We start from the raw sequence: 19,089 nt of genomic DNA, 5'->3' as shown, positions 1-19,089 counted from the left end.
TCATCATCATTATTATTATTATTATTATTAATAGAGAAGCAGTGTGGCTTAGTGGAAAGAACATGGGCTTGGGAGTCAGAGGACGTGGGTTCTAATCCCGATTCCATCACTTGTCTGCTGTGTGACCTTGGGCAAGTCACTAACTTGTCTGTGCCTCATTTACCTCATCTGTAAAATGGGAATGGGGCATGATTACCCTTTGTCTACCCCAGCACTTAGAACAGTGCTTGTCAGATAGTAAGCACTTAACAAACATCATAATTATTATTATTATTACCTTCACCTCCACTTTGATCTAACATATTATCAGGAAGCTTCTCAGGGCAACTTTAGGAGTTGTTGAAGTTCATGTTGGCTGAGGGGGTCAAATGTATTTGTAAAGAAGTCAAGGCATTGTTCCCTGCTCTTTCCCTGAACCTGTGACGTTACAGAGAACATGTTCACTGAGCTGTAGTATGGAGTGAAGCCACACTGTGATTCAGAGAGGGAAGGTAAGATGAACTACTTCCCTAGTAGCCTGTCGAGAAGGATTGGGCTAGGATCGTGCTGGCAGTGGAAAACAGTGAAATATTGTGGTAATTTCCAAATTCTGCTCACTCCTCTTTCTTCTTGGAGACGGTGACTATGGAGGCTTACTATGGAGGCTTCTTTGAAGGGTTGTTGAATTTCTTTAGTGTTCCCTGTGTTGAAGAGAGCCTAGACAGATGATATCTAAACATTACACCGCCTCCTTACTTGTAGAGTTCTGAAGGAAGGCTGCCAGATCCTGGTAGACATCCTCCAAATTTGTAATTGAGGCCACACCTTCCTATTTTGACTGGCTCTCTATATTTAAAGAAAACTTCGTCCTCAATGGTAGAAGATGTCTTCAGGTGATTATGGAACTGTCATCTCCATTTCCACAGGATTTTCTTCTTGTCTACGATGGTGATGAGCGTCACCAGCATCCTTCAATGGGTTAGCATTAACAGTAGTGAGGATAGGGTCATATAGCTTTCCTAATAATGAGAATGAGTCCTTGGTTGGACTCAAAGTCACCCGAAGTCACACAGCAGACAAGTGGCAGAGCTGGGATTAGAACCAAGTCCTCTTCTCGCAGACCCACACTCTTTCCACAAGTTCACGCTGTTTCCCAAACTGGTTTCCAAAGCCGGTTTTTGAGGTCCCTCTCTAACACCCACTTCTTCCTTTAAGGCTCACCACAGATCCTCCAGCCCAACACCTACCTACCAGCTGACTCACCTCCACACCCTAAAGACAACTCAAAGCAACATGTCTATACAATGAAGATCAGCTGTTGTTCCTCTGCAGGGTAAACACTCCCTGAGGATTTTGGATCACCCACTAAACCTCAGAAGGAAAATGATGGCTATGGGTTGAATGGAGGCTCCTCGAGGCTATTTCCTGTCTGGGCCCTCTCTAAAGCTCGTGAACCCTGTGAATCCTGCGTGACACTGGAACCTGATAAATTTCTCTTTGAATTTTAGGATCTGGTGAACCTGAAATAATAATAATGATGATGGTATTTGTTAAGCGCTTACTATGTGCCAAGCACTGTTCTAAGCACTGGAGAATGGCCTTCCTCCCAGAACAGATATCTGAGACCAATCAATGATTCTCTCTATCTTGTTGAGATTCCCTAAAACAGTGATGTCAACACTATTGGCGAGAAAGAGCCTAGCAGGACGACAGAGAGGATTATGTGGAACCACCAAACTGAGTAAATGACAAGGCTTAGAAAATCACATTGCTTTAGCTGACAGAGAAAGGGAAAACGGCCTATTTTATTCTGACATTAGGGCAATGGAATATGCTTTTTGAAAAAGGTTTGCAAATACTGGGATAGTCCATGGGCTGTCTTGAAGCATGACCAACTGTAACATAGGGTCTATCCAGCCAAGATCTGAGAAGCTCGTTGCTAAGTGAGGGCTACATGATGCTCAGAGGGCCTACCTGTAAAACTGGAAAAATGTCTGAGCCCAGGTAACAAAAACAGAGAAAACAATTGCAAGGCAAGGCAAGGCACTAAGCCCATGTGTAAGGATAAGCTTCCTCTGAGTAGCAGCATGGCTTAGTGGAAAGTGCACGGGCTTGGGAGTCAGAGGTTGTGGGTTCTAATCCACCACTTGTCAGCTGGGTGACCTTAGGCAAGTCGCTTAACTTCTCTGTGCCTCAGTTATCTCATCTGTAAAATGGGGATTACAACTGTAAGCCCCACATGGGACAACCTGATTGCCTTGTATCTACTCCAGCACTTAGAACAGTGCTTGGCACATAATAAGCGCTTAACAAATACCATTATTATTATTATTCGTATCACAGTCAGAGCCTGTGTCTCCCTCCTCCACATTCAGGAAGAGGCTTTGAGCTCCAGAACCTAATAGAAAAAAAGACACAGATCCTGGCGACAGGAGACCAAATCTTTACTGTTCAAGGAATAGTATTCATTTCACCCTATGAACAAGATATAGAATATTACCCTAGCTGTTGCACTGCTCTGACCTAGTAAGAACATTCTATATCTTTCATTATTGTGATCTTAGGGATAGGTCTACAGAGCTATAGTCCTGTCCACGATTGTGAGACTTCCAGTGGCCATCCTGTCTAAACACCACATCAAGTCTCCTTGAACAATTTCCCAAGCCTCACTTATGCCTCTACTCAACATCAAATGGCAAACCAGGATCACAAATGATAAAGTCCTGGAAGGAAGTCAGTCTCTCAGTCTCCTACTCTGCTGGAGTGGTTTCTGTAGCTATGGGTGTGTCCTGAACTCTGAGACCTAAGGAACCTGAATTTCTGCTCTAGTCCCAGCACCCTACTGATTTTATTCTCACCTTGTAAATTTGTCTGCGTTGTGATTTAATCCTTCATCTTTCCTGATATGTCTGTCCCCAGTGCTTTCTCCCCACTTATACTGTTAGACTGTGGACCTCCTGAGGGACAGGACCATGTCTGATTCACACCTGTGTATTCCTCCCAGTGCTTAGTATAGTGCTCTGCATATAATAAGCACTTAATAGATACTATGAATATTACTATTACCACTGAGAAATTCATCAAGATTCTGAGATCCATGACAATAATTGTTGGTCACGTCAGAAGAGAAGGACCCGTCTGATCCTTTTGAAGTCACCAATGGAGTAAACCAAGTTTACGTTGTAAGTTACAATCTTGTACCCATGGTTGGAGATATGATAAATCTGCAAGTTGGTCTCAGAATATGATTCTTATCCACGGAAAAACTCAACTAGCTTTACGGGATTACGAACATCACCTAAATTCCTTGAAGCAATGATGCAGGAATGCCTGTCTGCAGATAACTAAACTTCAAGAAAACACAGAGGTGATTTAGAATCACTCTTCAGAAATGGGAAAGTGCAAGGGTCCAACATTCAGTCTAAAGAGTACAATGGTTATGTCCCTATCTGAGCTTGGAAAATAATAATAAAAAAAACACACAACACACAACACACAATTAAGCATCTGCGACTAAGGTTTAATCTTTACCTGCACATGATGTCGAAAGAAATCTTTCAGCCTCACTGGCACACTTTGATAAAAACCCCACCTTCTAAAAGATGTTCTTTGAACCCCAAAGGACTGCTATATACACAGCCTCAAATATGAGATAAAGACAGTAAGTTTGTTTTGGGCAGGGAATGTGTCTAGCAACTCTGTTGTATTGTACTCCCCCAAGAGCTTAGTACAGTGTTCTGTACAGAATAAGCACTCAACAAACATACTGACTGATCGACAAAACATATCTTCATATGAGTCATCTCCCTCTCTTCGTTGCTCCTCTTGTTGGCAAATCTATTCTGCATATGTCAAACCACCTGATTGCTAAAGGACCAAGTATCCCTAATATCTTCATATTTGGTAACTCTTCTGCAGAAACTGGAATGTTTGATCACTTAATACAGGTCTCGTGGTTATCTGTACTCACCAGAATTCTTCCAGTTTTTAGTTTCCAAAGTGTTCTATCAAACTTGTAAGGTCCATCCTAGCTTGTAAATTCTAAGTGCAGCTTTCTATTCAACTCAATTGTATGACCTTGTAAAGTCACTGAGCTTTGGAGGAAAATAATTAAAATGTTGGCAAGTCCTCAATGTGCTAAGGTTCTAGGCAATATAGAAACACTAAAAAAGATAGCATTGTAATACTGCAAAACTGTAGTATGGTTATATTGTTTAGTGGTCAATACAAAACTCTCTGAAAGCCCCGATTCTCTATCCTATTCAAAATTTTTAAAATATTAAATAACATTTCAATATTATAGAAAATATTTCTGACCCCTTTTCTTCCTATTTAGAATTGGAGCTACAAACTAGATGCTCAAATCTCTAGCTCAGAGAAGAAGCATGGCTTAATGGAAAAAGCATGGGCTTGGGAGTCAGAGGTCATGGGTTCTAATTCTGGCTCCACCACTTATCAGCTGTGAGATTTTGGGCAAGTCACTTAACTTATCTGTGACTCAGTGACCTCATATGTAAAATAGGAATTAAGACTGTGAGCCCCACATGGGACAACCTGATTTCCTTGTATATACTCCAGTGCTTAGAAAAGTGCTTGGCACATAGTAAGCGCTTAACAAAGACCACTATTATTATTATTATGTCATTCTCAGATAGAAATCCTGATGCCTTTATTTCTTCTTACTGTCCTACGTTGAGAATCAATCAATCAATCATATTTATTGAATGCTTACTGTGTGCAGAACACTGTAGTAAGCTCTTGAGCACTGTACTAAGCACTTGGTAGACCTGAGCTTAATCTAGAAACATTATATTTTTACTTCTCCTTCAAGAGGGCTTCACTTATGAGTCTTTCATTCCCCAACCCTATTTCCTCACCCAGCTTTTATTTCAATACGTCTGTGTCACCTAAGCAGTTGGTTCTCACAATCACCCCGAGAAACAAAATGCACAAACACACACACACACATGCACACACAATCAATCACACATATTGAGTGCTTACTGTGTGCAGAGCACTGTACTAAGCGCTTGGGAAAGTACAATAAAATAGAGTTGGGAGATACATTCCCTGTCCCCAAGTTTCACATACACATACGAGTTTCAAGCACTTAGTATAGTGTTTTGCCCACAGTAAGTTCTCAATAAATACAATTGAGTAAATACACATTCCCCTAGCACTTCTGTACGTATCTTTTGAACTCTGCTCCTCTCCCTTATTTGGAATTTATTTTGGGATCTGTCTCTCTGACTAGATTGCCTTGTAAGCTCCTTGAGGGTAAGGATAAAGTCTGCAAACTCTATTATACCCTTTCAAGTGCTCAGTTCAATGCTCCAAACACAGTAAGCACTCAATAAATATTACTGAATGATCGATTACCACAGGATAGTAGATAAAAAGAGTTATTTTGGTGCTGCTAATTCATTCTCTAAGTCTTCAACTACTAAGGCTGAAATCCGCTTGGGAAATGTTAAATATTAAGATAATCACGAAACAATATTTATTAACTGCCCCTGTGCACCTGATCCTGTGAAGGGAGTAGTGTCAGGAAGATTGGTCAGTATGAAATCATTTGCTGAAGTTCCAGTGAAACTTGTTTTTATGACAGTAATGCTTTTACCTTTCGCGTAATTAAAAACTAGGGAATGCTTGGTGTGAGTCATATCTCAGGGGATATAGAGAAAGTTGCAATTTTAAACATCATTATGGCAATGGTAAACAAAGCATTTCAATCATCTGCAACCATTGTCATGGAAAGTAGATCAGTGTTTTCACAAGTAAGATAGGCAGATTCCAAATTATTCTCTGGTTTCTCAGGCATCTTTGAAAAAAAGAATATATGACTAGAATGGCACACACAGAGTGGAGAGCTAATGAATTTAGAATTTATGTCCATGGGTTCATTTTCCATTTAAAGGTGGTAAGAAGGGCTTTTGCTGTCACAGGTCTACATTCTTTAATTTGAGTTTGCCCTCTGAGATCAAATGAATCAAAAGGTTGAAGATTGTTACAGGAAAGTATCTTTTCTCAAAATCTCCAGTCCCGATTTAGACAATAAAATCTGCAAACATGCAGGTTTTCAGACAGAGAGCCTGTCAATCAATCAATCAATTTATTGAGCACTTATGGTGTGCAAAGCACTGTATTAAGCCCTTGGGAGAGTACAGTACGACAGAATTAGCAGACATATTCCCTGCTCATAATGAGCAGTGGCAAACTTTGGTATGCCTCTAACTTCTCCTCATCAGGTTTAAATGAATTACAAAATCCATTGTCTGAACTAAGGGCTTTGTCACCCCAGCTCTATAATCAATCGACAATTAAGTAACAAGTGATTAATGTCAAAGAAAACATGCCAGCAGAACACATCCAATCAACAAAGGTTGTCAAGGCTAACAACATAGCCAGCATCTTCCAAGCCGATCAACTACCTCCTTCTCCAACCCTAACCCTTACCTTAATTTTAGCCCTTCACTTGCCTTGGGGAAATTTTAGAGTGATTTCTGCTTAAAGACAATTGAACTTTAATTTTTGTCATTTCTAACCAATATAGTTATGAATACTGGGCCATTACTCATTTGGTTTTCTATGGTTTTTGACTCATCTAATTTGCAGATTAAAGTTGCTGTGTTTTGGCACCTTCCAGTTCATTCTTTTAATGAAATTTGTTAACTGCTTACTATGTGCCAGGCACTGTACTAAGCGCCGGAGTAGATACAAACCAATCAGATTGGACATGGTCCCTGTCCCATGGCGGGGGGTGGGGTGGGCGGGGACGCAACACGGTCACAGTCTTAATCTCTATTTTATAGATGAGGAAACTGAAGCCCAGAGAAGCTAAGTGACTTGCCCAGGGTCACACAGCAGACAAGTGGCGTGGCTGGGATTAGAATCCAGGTCTTTCTGATTCCCAGGCCCATGCTCTATCTACTAGGTCATGCTGTTTCTCCATTTTCTCCATCTGATTTGTAGTTGGGACTTTGCATTCACAAAACCACAATAGTGAAACCATTCAGAACTGTACAAATCATTACGGCTTAGTTTGCCATTCCTTACCAAACTGTCCACATCAATGCTCGCGTTTACTGCCCACTGCAATGTACCCATGATGTTCATGGCTAATGTTAGAACAATTCCAACTTTCCCTTCTCCATCACCTAGAGAAAGGAAGAGAAAGCATACACGTTTTTATTTATAATCTTATTTATTTATAATCAGAAAATGAACAATCATGAAATAAAATGTGAGAAATTGGTAACCCAGGACCACTATGACTATGGTATTTGTAGATATAGTTGACGGATGGGGAAAACCGTTTCGATCTCGTAGCAGCTGACGCTAGTTTCCTTCTTTCCGTCTTCTGATATTAAGAGGGTCTCGTTTTTTTGGAAACTGTGCCATTAAATTTCCATAATACTAGCCAAGGTCAACGACAAGTGATGCCTTTTCTGGGTTAAACCAAAGGTCTTTCCACCTCACTATTTTGTCTCTGACAGAGACATCTTTGACCCTTGGACATCAATCTTGCCAGTTAAGAATGCACCATCTAACAGCCCTAACTTTTCCTTCTAATGACTCTTTCTTTTTTCAATCTGTTAAGTGCTTACTCTGTGCCAGGCATTGTACTAAGCCCTGGGGTACATACAAGCTAATCAGGTTGGACCCAATCCACATCCCATATGGGACTCACAGTCTTAATCCCCATTTTATAGATGAGGATTAATGGAGGCCTAGAGAAGTTAAGTGACTTGTCCAAAGTCACACAGCAAACAAGTGGCAGAGCCAGGTCTTTCTGACTCCCAAGACTGTGCTCTATCCACTAATTCATTCATTCATTCATTCATTCATTCAATCGTATTTATTGGGAGCTTACTGTGTGTGCAGAGCACTGTACTAAGCGCTTGGAAAGTACGATTCGGCAATAGAGACAGGCGATGCTGCTTCCCAATAGACCTATTAAATATTTCTAAATATTTCTCAAGTTTTCTAAGAGCCCTTTCCTTTTCTCTAATAACCCCTCCAGGCCTATTGCTTATGTAACTAGTAAACCTCCTCGAGCCCTAATAATGGTGGTATATGTTAAGTGCTTACTATGTGCCAAATATTTTACTAAGCACTAGGGTAGATACGAGCTAATCAGGTCAGCCATATCCCTGTCCCACAGGAGGCTTCCAAGGAGAAATGGGCCTGGGTTCCTTTTTATGTTGGCAGATGGCTGCCCATGGCATGCTGGGGCCAGCATCCAGGCTTTAAAGAGGAGGTAGCCCTTTTGTAGGGGAGAACCTTTTTGGGACACCAAAATGCTTGATTTTTCTAGGATAGGAGGGGAGACCTCCTGGAAATTCTACTGCAAAGAGGAAAGGTCTTGGGTTTTCATGGGTTTTAGCCTTAGGTCTGAGGAGCAGCATGGTCAAGTGGATAGAACAAGGACCTGGGAGTCAGAAGGGCTGGGTTCTAGTCCTGGCTCTACCACTTGTCTGCTGTGGGACTTTGGGCATATCACTTCATTTCTCTGTGCCCCAGTTACCTCATCTGGAAAACTGGGGTTAAGACTGTGAGCCCCATGTGGGACATGGACTGAGTCCAAGCTGATTTGCTTGTACCCACCCCAACGCTTAGAACAGTGCCTTGCACGTAAGTAAGAGCTTAGCAAATACCATAAAAAAAGTCTGCCTTCGGCCTTCTGTGGGTTCTCTCTCAGGTAAGTCATTTAACCTCTCTAGGCCTCAGTTTAGCCCTATGTAAAAGAGGGGTAAATGACACCTACCTTTTCTTACCTTACAGGAACATAGTAAGGGTAAAATGAGGTAACTGATGTGAAAGAACTTGGGAAAAATAAAAGCACTCAACAAAGTCAAAGTACGATACAAATCATACAAACTTACAAATTATTAATGATTAGTTTCCCATTCCTTGCCAAACTGTCCACAATCATCTAAATTCCATATACATTATTGATTGGAAGAATGAAATCAGAAAAAAAACACCTTGTTTTGCAATCAAATATGAATTTAAAATATATGCTATTTAAGTATATTATTTAAGTATACTATTTAAGTATATACTATTTTAAGTAATCAAATATGAATTTAAAATATATTATTTTATACTGTATACTATACTATTTTAAGTATAAAATATACTATTTTAATAAGTCCATTATTAACATATCCTAGCATTTTGGGTTGAATAGATAAATTTAATATCTATTTCTCTGAAATCATAGATTTGTGAAGCGTATGATAAATGGTAAAAACCATATGCCCAAAAAATGAATTCTCAGTGTGTGAAACACCAAACTAAATGACATCTCCATCAAATCGTTTCATTTACTTCTGTTGAAGGAAAACCTATAGAATGTTTGCTTTCCTCCATAGAATTCAGGTTGTCGTAACAGTGAATTTCCCTGACTCCTGGCATAAACCCTACAGGCCTTTGGCTTTTACCACTTGAGGACATCATCACCTCACCCCTGTCTGTCTATGAAGTTCTTCTCTGGAAGGGAGAGCTATCTTTTTTTGGATCCAAGGATCTCTGACCAAGAACAGAAGTGCAACCCAAAAACTGGAACACTGAAAGGGGAGTTGAGAATTTTAAACACAATAATAGTAATGATCATGGTACTCTTTAAGCACTTACTTGTGCTAAGCACTGCAGGAGATACAAATTAATCAGGTTGTACACAGTCTCAGGCCCACATGAGGCTCACGCTCTTAATCTCCATTTTACTGAGGACCAGAGAAGTTAAGTGACTTGCCCAAGTTCACACAGCAGACGTGGTGGTGCGGGAATGAAATCCAGGTCCTTCTGACTCCCAGGACTGTGTTGTATCCACTAAGCCATGAGTCACTGGCTTGCCGGTTGCTCCTGGAAAGCCCGTTTCATCTCCCTGTACCTTCAGCTGTCAAGTGGAAACTATATCACCTCCAAACACCAATCTTTCCTGAAAAGATGTGGTACAGAGGCACCTGGACACCAATCTTGCTAGTTAAGAATACACCATGTAACAGCCTTAAACTTTCCTTCTAAGGAATTATTCATAGATCTATCATGTATTACTTTTCCTAAATATTTCTCAACACGTCTAATACTAGGAAGCAGGTCCTGCGTGACGTGTGCTATAATCAACACCAGAAGAAGTCTAAACTGACCATTAGAGAGGATTTGGTACCTGTGGTTAAAATGGAGATGAAGGTCACCAGAATGAAGAAGATGACAAATACCATTTCTATCCTCATTTGGAACCAGCGGAGAGTGGACAGATACAGGAACCAGTTGGCGGTGTGTAAATTCAGAGCCTTGTGGAACAGCGCTTCAAAATACGTTTGGCGTCCAAATGCACGCAATGTCCATAGCCCCTTTAAGCTTGTAATAAGATGAGTAAATATTGGACTCCGGGCTGTGAAGTATTTCAATTAAAAGCACTGTAAATATTTTTATTATTCAGATTAATAGTATACTATACCTGAATAAAATAGCTAGCAATTCAACCTGTAGACTCAACCAGGTTACTGTGGTGATGATAACAATAAAAAATTGTGGTATTTGTTGCCAAACACTGTTCTAAGCATTGGGGTAGATACAGGGTAATCAAGATGGATTAAAGAGGAGGTAATCTGTCCAACATGGGGCTCACAGTCTTAATCCTCATTTTCCAGTTGAGGCAACTGAGGCACAAAGTAGTGAAGTGAGTTGCCCGAGGTCAAAACAGCAGACTTTTGGCACAGCCAGCAGTAAAACCCATGTCATCTGACTGTGACTCCCAGATTAATTCATTCATTCAATTGTACTGATTGAGCACTTACTGTGTGCAAAGCACTGTACAAAGCGTTTGAAAGGTACAATTCAGCAACAAATAGAGACTACCCCTGCTCCTTCCATTAGGCAACGGTGCTTCCCATAGAGGCAGTTCAATCAATCATTCAATTGACCGATGGCATTCATTGAGCACTTACAAAGGGCAGCATACTTTACTAAGTGCTTGGGAACAGAGTTGGTAGATACGATTCCTGTCCACAAGAGGCTTACTGATCAATGGTGTTTTATATATTAATACAAATGTCTAATATTAATTATCAGGATTCCTAATTCCTAATTTGTATTTATGGATTATAAATAGATCGTTGTAATTTGGCATTTTTCCCATCTCTGAGTAGTTAATGAGAGCCTATCGTTGAGCACTTGGGGCTTTCTTAAGCAATTTCAACACCGATGGGAGGAAAATGTGACTAATTCTGTTAGAACCTATTCATTCCAGTGTAATTATCAAGGATGCTTTCTGAGCCCTAACAATCACCTAGAATTAGTTAATGACCCACAGAGCAGAGCCTAGCTAGCCATTTATTCTTTAGAAATGATTACAATGCCAAGGGAATCACTCTCCAACTAATAGGACATTCATAACCCCATTGTTTTCCTTTAGAACTTAAAATAGTTGTGCCATGAATGTTGTTCTGAAGCAATAACATCCTATATGCTCAATGCAAAACCGAAGTGCTTAAAGTCACCGTTTGTCTAGCTACTGATTTGTTGTTTGACATTTCACCCACCTCCTGACTGTGGGCACTTTTGGCTTTTACCCTTAAAAAGAGGGGGGAAAAAACCTATTCTGCTTAAATAGAACTGATTATCAGGAGTAATCATTAGCAGGGAAGCTAGCACCAAAGAACTTTCTGATAGTCAACTTTTCAATGTTTTTTTTGTGTTGGTGCTGGTGTTGAATGTCAGTGCCTGCTGGGGGTGAGGAGGCGTTGGAACCATACCTTCAGATTCCAGTTGTTTAAGTTGCTGGGATGTGCGGAGAAAGTATGCTCTCAACAATACAAAGGCTATTACCACTGGCACAGAGGCGAGGAAGATGTAGGGTTGTAAAGCTGACACGACTGTCACGGCTCCAATCACAATCAGCAGTAGCTGTAGGCACAGAGAAAGTGGGATGGTGAGGGTAGGAACATATTAATAATAATAATTATTATTACAATCATTGCATTTGTTAAGTGCTTCCTATGTGCCAAGGACTGCACTAAGTGCTGGAATAAATGCAATATAATCAGGTCTCACATGGGGTTGACATTCTAAGTAGCGGGGAGCACAGGTATTGAAACCTCATTTGCAGATGAGGGAACTGAGGCCCAGGGAAATTATGTGACTTTCCCAAAGCCACACAGCAGGGAAATGGTGGACCTAGAGTCAGAACCCAGGTCCTCTGACTACCAGGCCCGTGCTCCTTTCACTAGGCCATGCTCTTTCTCAATGGCAGCGCGACTTGGACATCCATCCCCAAGCACCTCTATGGGTCATAAACCTTTATGCTCATGACAAAAAAGAATGTGGCTCCAACTAAAGACCTCGTTGAAAATAAATTTCAACGGGCTAGAAGTGGGTTGGGAGATTGTTCAGATTAAAGGACGCTTCATTTCTAAGAAACCAATTACGATCCAGTCCACGTCAGTACAAGCAGAAAGTAGTTGGCTATGAGACGCATGTGGATGGCTTTAGTCCAGTCTTATGCTGAGGGGGCTCTATTTCCATTAACACCCTCCCCATTACCCTCTCCCACCCCCACAAAGTGGTTAAAGCCATATGAGTGACCAAAAGGCCATGAGTTAAAGGCTTGGAAGGTCAAAGGAGACCGAGGTGTGTTTTTCCAAGTAGGGGGCCGGCTTAAAAACAAGGTAGCCTAATGACTTGGGTGACAACTTCCAAAACGGAACTATATGAGGGATGGATGGGAGAACTTGGGTTTCTGATTCTGTTCATCCGGAACCTTCTGTGAAACACTAAATGCACACAATTCATCTTTAAAGGGGAGAGACAATATTGTATAACATTCTTTTTGAGTTTCCATCAAACTCCATTCTTCTGGAGTATAAACAGAGTAATTGTCAGCAACAACAATTATGAAAATCAATTCATCGTAACATCCATCACAAGAAACAATGAATGAGCTCACTGGGCCCAAGATCAGCAGTTTCCACTGGTGACACAGCTTCTTTCCAACTCTTGCCATGTGGAGCAGGACTTTTTGTCAGGCTGCATCACTCAGCACAGTGTCTTCCTGTGGCATTGTCCTGGACGCTAACCACCAGCCTTCTGGGCTTCAGATTGTGTGGAAGGGGCACGAAGCACCACGAAGAATCAACAGAACAGAAATGAGCCTCCTGCAACCCACTCCAGTTCACTGAGAGGCACCAAGGAGGATGATTAAACCATCCAATACTTGGCTCCTTTTGAACAGTCAGGTAAGTGAGGAGATGCTTCGCTGATGACTAGCTGGCCTTCTTCAGATGGTGGGAATAATCTCTCAGGAACAAGGTCCTTTCTGCTTCTAGAATCTCTATATTTTCCTAATCAAGAATGGCTTTCAGAATTCCCAGATCAGGAGATACCCAGCTCTGATTTCCAGCTTGATGGATGGAGAAGCTGTTGAAGGCTCCTAAAGAGATTAAAAGGCATGGAACTCTTTCTGCATGGTAAAGCTCTCATGCCTGAAGGTCACAAAGTGATTTATTGACCTTAGAAGTTTACAGACCTGTCCAATTTATGGGAACCAAGAATTTACGGACCTCAATTTTTATTCAACTCAGGTTGCCTGTGGGAGATTAAACTTTAGAGTCGGGAAGTAATCCATCTATGGCATGCAATGAGTCACTGAATGTATTCTGGAGCAGAGCTCCAGGCAGAAGACCAATCCAACTATCACTGATATTTATTGAGCACTGTACTAAGTACTTAGCGAGCATGCTACAATAGAATTAGCAGATGTGTTCGGTGCCCATAATGACCTTATGGTCTAGAGAAGAAGCAAGACCCATTGGATTGTGTACTCAGTGGGGGTGGGGCCATGTCTTTTACTTTTATTGTACTCTTGCAAGCACTCAATAAATATAACTGATTTATTTTCTGTCTTAAATGGCATTCGTTAAGTGTTTCCTATGTGCCAAGAAGTTTACTAAGTGCTGGGGTAGATACCAGCTAATCAGGTTGGACACAGTTCACATCCCACATGGAGTTTACAGTCTTAATCCCCATTTTCCAGATGAGGTAACTGAGGCAGAGAGAAGATAAGTGCTTTGCCCAAACTCCCACTCACACTCAGAGACATGGAGGAGCCACACTTAACTAGTATAAGGTTCTCTGACTCCCAAATCCTTGTTCTTTCCACTAGGCCATCCTGCTTCTCAGTTGATTGATAATTCGGCCTCCTGAATCCACAATAGTTGTTGACATTAATTAAAAGCCCGTAGCTTTTTTGCATGACACTGATTAGAATTCAGTCAATAAAAGGAACTGTATTTCATAAAAAAAGGCTTTAAGAATAATAGCTATGAAGGTCTAGAGGCAGATGACTAGTGACAGAAAGATAACAGAGAAGATTGAAAATATAACAGCCCCTTTCTGGTTATCTCCAAGCCAAATCACAGAGGTAAGTGAGAAGCTGTAGGCAATTAAAACATAAAACGGGGCTCGGCCTCTAGATTACAAATGGTTTATAATGCTGTGACACAGAGCTTTCAGTTATTTCAGAAAATCTTCCGAGGCACCATACTCTTCCTTCTATTCTCATTTTTAAAACCATGGAAAAAGCCAAATTATCAATCAATCAGTAAGTTTTAAGCACCTACTGTGTGTAGAGCACTGAACTCATCATTTGTATACAGTAGAGTTAATAGACTGGATCCCTGGTCTCAAGGAGCTTATAATCAAGAGTTCCTCTTCCCCAACCCTATTGTCCTCATGATTCATTCATTCATTCAATAGAATTTATTGAGCGCTTACTATGTGCAGAGCACTGTACTAAGCACTTGGAATGTACAATTCGGCACCAGATAGATTCGGCAACAGAGAGATTCGGCAACAGATAGTGAGAGTCCAATATCACCGAATGCACCGCATTTCAATCAGTCAATCAATGGCATTTATTGAGGGTTTACTGTGTGCAGAAAGTCCCACATTCCCTAGGAACGAGGAACATGAGGTTGAAATTCAAAGGAATACAAAATCTTCTTTGGTGGCTCTCATATACAGTGATTAATTCAAAACATTTCTAAATTCCAAAAGTAAGTAGGTGCTAAAAGTTGCCCCCTGAAACAAGGTATGCTGGGTAAAATCCAAAACATGACAGCTCTTCTGGAAGCAAATGAGATTTAATTGCTTCAAGCTAAGGGGAGCTGACAGGCATTTTCGCACTGCTCAACATGTACTGTGGGCAGCATGAGGAGGGTCTAAAATTTTAACACAAGCAGACAAAATCTGATTCATCAGCTCAACTGGTGTGAAGTTGTGAACAGCCCGATCGTTGTTCAAAGCAACCTTCATTGTGAGAAGAACCTGCCAGTTGTTCTGTTAGCACAGCAAACATGCCTAAAAGTCAAACATTGGTTCTGAAGCAGGAAACAATGCTCCTTGTAATTCTGAATCAGGAAAAAGAGGATTTGAGATGGACCGGAATAGGCTGGCTCATCTATCGTTTTCTAGATTTATGAACAACTTGTGGGCAGGGAACGTGCCTACCAACTCTGTTATATTCTGCTCTCCCAAGTACTTAGAATAGTGCTCTTCATACAGTAAGAACTCATTAAACGTCACTGATTGATTGGCCTGTTTCCTGGGGGAGACACAATCCTCCACTTCCCAGGACATCTGGGGTGGGGAAGAGGGAAACGTCTATCCTGTGGGAGTGAGGTAGGAAGGAGTAACAGCAGCCACACCCTGCAAACATTCAGATCATTGGGATGGGAGCTATGTCCAACTTGATTATCTTCAATTTGCAAAGTGGTAAGAATGATAATGCCATTGTCTGAGCACTCGCTGGATGCAATGCACTCTACTAAACAATGGTATTTGTTGAGCACTTACAATGTGCCAGGCATCATCCTTAGCGCTGGGGTGGAAGCAAGCAAATTGGGTTGGACACAGTTCCTGTCCCACATGGGGCTCATAGTCTCAATCCCTATTTTACAGAGGAGGTAACTGAGGCACAGAGAAATGATGTGACTTGCCCAAGGTCACACAGCAGACAAGCGGCGGAGCCGGAACTAGAACCCATGACCTTCTGACTCTCAGGCCCATGCTCTATCCACTACGCCATGCTGCTTCCCATACGAAACATTTGGAAGTTTTTGATTAATTGATTGTAAGTTCAAGGACCAGGTCTTTAACCTATTTTGAATTCTCCCCACACTATAAGACACTCAATCCATGCTATCGATACTGAGCATGATTCTCATTTCAGTCTTTGGAAATGTCAACGACTGAAATTTGCTGACAATAAAATTGTAGATGTTGAATGTCTTCGTTCATTCACTCTGAGTCTCCACATTCTGCCTTCGATTTTCATTCTGAATCCTCATCTTTTCTCCCAGGGGACAAGAACGGGTTTCTTCCTCTCAAGCTCTTGATTTGTGAAATGAAAAGTCAATCCAAGTCAAGGACGATCCTTCATCTGCTTCCTCCATCTGAGGATCTCTGAGAAGAAGGATCCTCATTCCCAGAAAACATGAAGTCAGACCGATGGATGGGTCTGACATACCAGCATCCATAGCAGCATCTCATAATGCTCTGATGATCCAAAGCCTAAGAAAAAATCCTATGGTAGTTTCCAAACATGTGGTGTCTTACCATTATGGACCAAGGCTTCCACATGTCATTGACTCAAATGATTATTTCTTTCAGCCACTGGTTACTTATATGCTCAAACACATATAAATATGTAGAATATACGTACATTATATTTGCAAATATATGTGCATATATGTGTATATATATTTGGAAAAGCTGTTATTTACTACATTCAATTAAAGGGAACAACTCTCAAATGCCACTAATATTTGTATCTCTTTTTAACAACAACAACAACAACAAAAAACCTTGAAAAAGAGATGTTGCTTTACCAACCTGAATGAAGTCAAATATTGTAAGTGGCAGAAGGTCATCCAAAATGGCCATATCTTTGGAGAATCTGTTGAGAATGCTACCTTCAAGGTAAATACAAAATAAAAGGTGGATGGTCAGAGGAAAATTCACTCAACGAATTATTGATAATCTGGAGATTCTGAACTTTCTAAAGGCAGTATCACCACAGATCATCTCAGAAGCACTTGCTAAAGAAATGAATCATTCAGTTAATCAATCAGTGGTATTTATGGAGTGCTTATTGTGTGCATAGCACTGTACTAAGCACTTGGGATAATAAAACAGAGTTGGTAGACACGTTTCCTGCCCACAGTTGAGACGTAACAACTGATTACATTACTGGTTCCCACAAGACTTAGCATCCAGCAGTTCATTTCTGCATCCAACAGGTTTTAATCAAGATAAACAAGATTAACCAGGATTCTGAGATTATCCGATCTAATCCAGAAAAAAACCTGAAAATGATGTCCAACTGGAGATCTATTTCTTACCATGGCAGAGAGGTTGTTCACAACGGCACTCACCAGCTCTACCCAACCAATAACCACTGCATTTCAAACAAAGGGGATTCTTACAAAGAATGCTTTGGGGAGACGAGAATAATTTGGATTGGACCAATTGAGGTCAAAGAGTAAACGGTTTTACCTATTGATTTCATTCTAGACTATTTATTCATTAAAACCTTGCAATATTAAAGTAAAGCTTGTAACACCTAACCATCAGCACAGGAAGACAGAACTGAGGGATTCATGGTAAAGGAGAAAATAGTCATCACAATAGAAACTTTTCACCCTCAGGCACATTAGACCAGGCTAGATCCCTCTGCTCATTTACTAGCACAGAGCAACTCCTGATGCCACTTAGCACGACCATCCCTGTTCTCCAGGAGTGATTGGCACAGGCCCAGGATCCACCAAAGAGAAACAGCATGGCCTAGTGGATAGAACACAGCTCTGGGAGTCAGAAGGACTTGGGTTGTATTCCCGGCACCCGACTTTCAAAAAGTCACTTCTCTAAGGCTTCATTTACCTCATCTATAAAATGGGGATTAAGACTATAAGCCCCTTGTGGGACAGGGACTGTGTCCAACCCTATTTGCTGGCATCCCCCCCACCCAGCGCTTATTACAATGCCTGGCACATGATAAGTGTGTAACAAATACCACAGTTATTATCATTATTTTTTATTATTCCAGGCCAGTTATGGGACATTGGTCTTCTCCAGCCCGGAGACCTTGCCCTCTTCCCCCTTCCCCTCAGCACTGTGCTCACTTACATATATTATTTATTACCCTATTTATTTTGTTAATGAGGTGCATATCCCCTTGATTCTATTTATCTTGATGATGATGTCTTGTTCTGTTTTGTTCTGTTTTGCTTTGCTCTTTGTCTCCCCGGTTTAGACTGTGAGCCTGTTATTGGGCAGGGATTGTCTCTATCTGTTGTTGAATCGTACATTCCAATTGCTTAGTACAGTGCTCTGCACATAGTAAGCGCTCAATAAATACTATTGAATGAACTGAATTAATGAATGCAACCAAGGACTCGGGAGCATTCTCAACCTGAGGGTCTCCTCGCCTCTCTTCCCCCTCCCTCTCTCCTGTTCTGCCTCAGTGGTAGGGCTGGAAAGAAAGGAGGTGGGATCAGAGAGGGAGAAAGTGTGTACTCAAGGGGCAGGTTGCGTGTGCAAATAGGTTCTCTAATTCAGAGTATAAGACTTGGAACTCAACCCTGTATGCATATAAACGTGCCCTTCTCCCTAAACAACTGCTTGTTGTTGTTTGTTCATGAAACGTGTATTTTCTTTCAAAGGCAGATCCAGTCTAAGTCTTTCTGGTGAGAATCTTGACTGTAAGCCCCTTCTAGACTGTAAACTCATTGTGGGCAGTGAATGTATATCAGCTCTGTTATATTATACTCACCCAAGTGCTTAAAATAGGCCTCTGCACACAGCAAGAGCTCAATAAATACGATTGATAAGATAAGAGGCAGACAAGAAGGTATAGCTATGATGGAATCTCAAAAAACTCATCGAATCCAAACAGGAAGGGATCTCAAAAAGTCATCTGGTCCACCCTCCTGTCTCCAGGCTGGAACCCCAACAGTAGCCCATCCCAGATGGAAGGTGCTCCCCGTTCAAAGGTCTTCAAATAAAGTGAGTCCACCATCTCCTTCAGTCGCTAATTCCAGTGTTGGA

General features: G+C 41.2%; 1 protein-coding gene across 2 annotated transcripts in view; it reads right to left on the bottom strand.

The window, feature by feature from the left end:
• CFTR (CF transmembrane conductance regulator) overlaps window positions 1–19,089 on the bottom strand; it is a 188,949-nt gene that overhangs the window by 35,261 nt on the left and 134,599 nt on the right. For both annotated transcript variants that reach the window (XM_039913194.1, NM_001242734.1), the window contains 4 exon segments: window positions 16,876–16,955; window positions 11,742–11,892; window positions 10,151–10,378; window positions 7,036–7,136 (listed from right to left, as the gene is read on the bottom strand). In XM_039913194.1, coding sequence (XP_039769128.1) covers window positions 7,036–7,136; window positions 10,151–10,378; window positions 11,742–11,892; window positions 16,876–16,955 — 560 coding nt within the window.

This window comes from Ornithorhynchus anatinus, chromosome 10 (assembly GCF_004115215.2).
Source record: "Ornithorhynchus anatinus isolate Pmale09 chromosome 10, mOrnAna1.pri.v4, whole genome shotgun sequence".
Taxonomy (NCBI): Eukaryota; Metazoa; Chordata; class Mammalia; order Monotremata; family Ornithorhynchidae; genus Ornithorhynchus; species Ornithorhynchus anatinus.
Note: the sequence above shows the minus strand (reverse complement) of the source record. Positions and strands in the feature narration are given on the sequence as shown.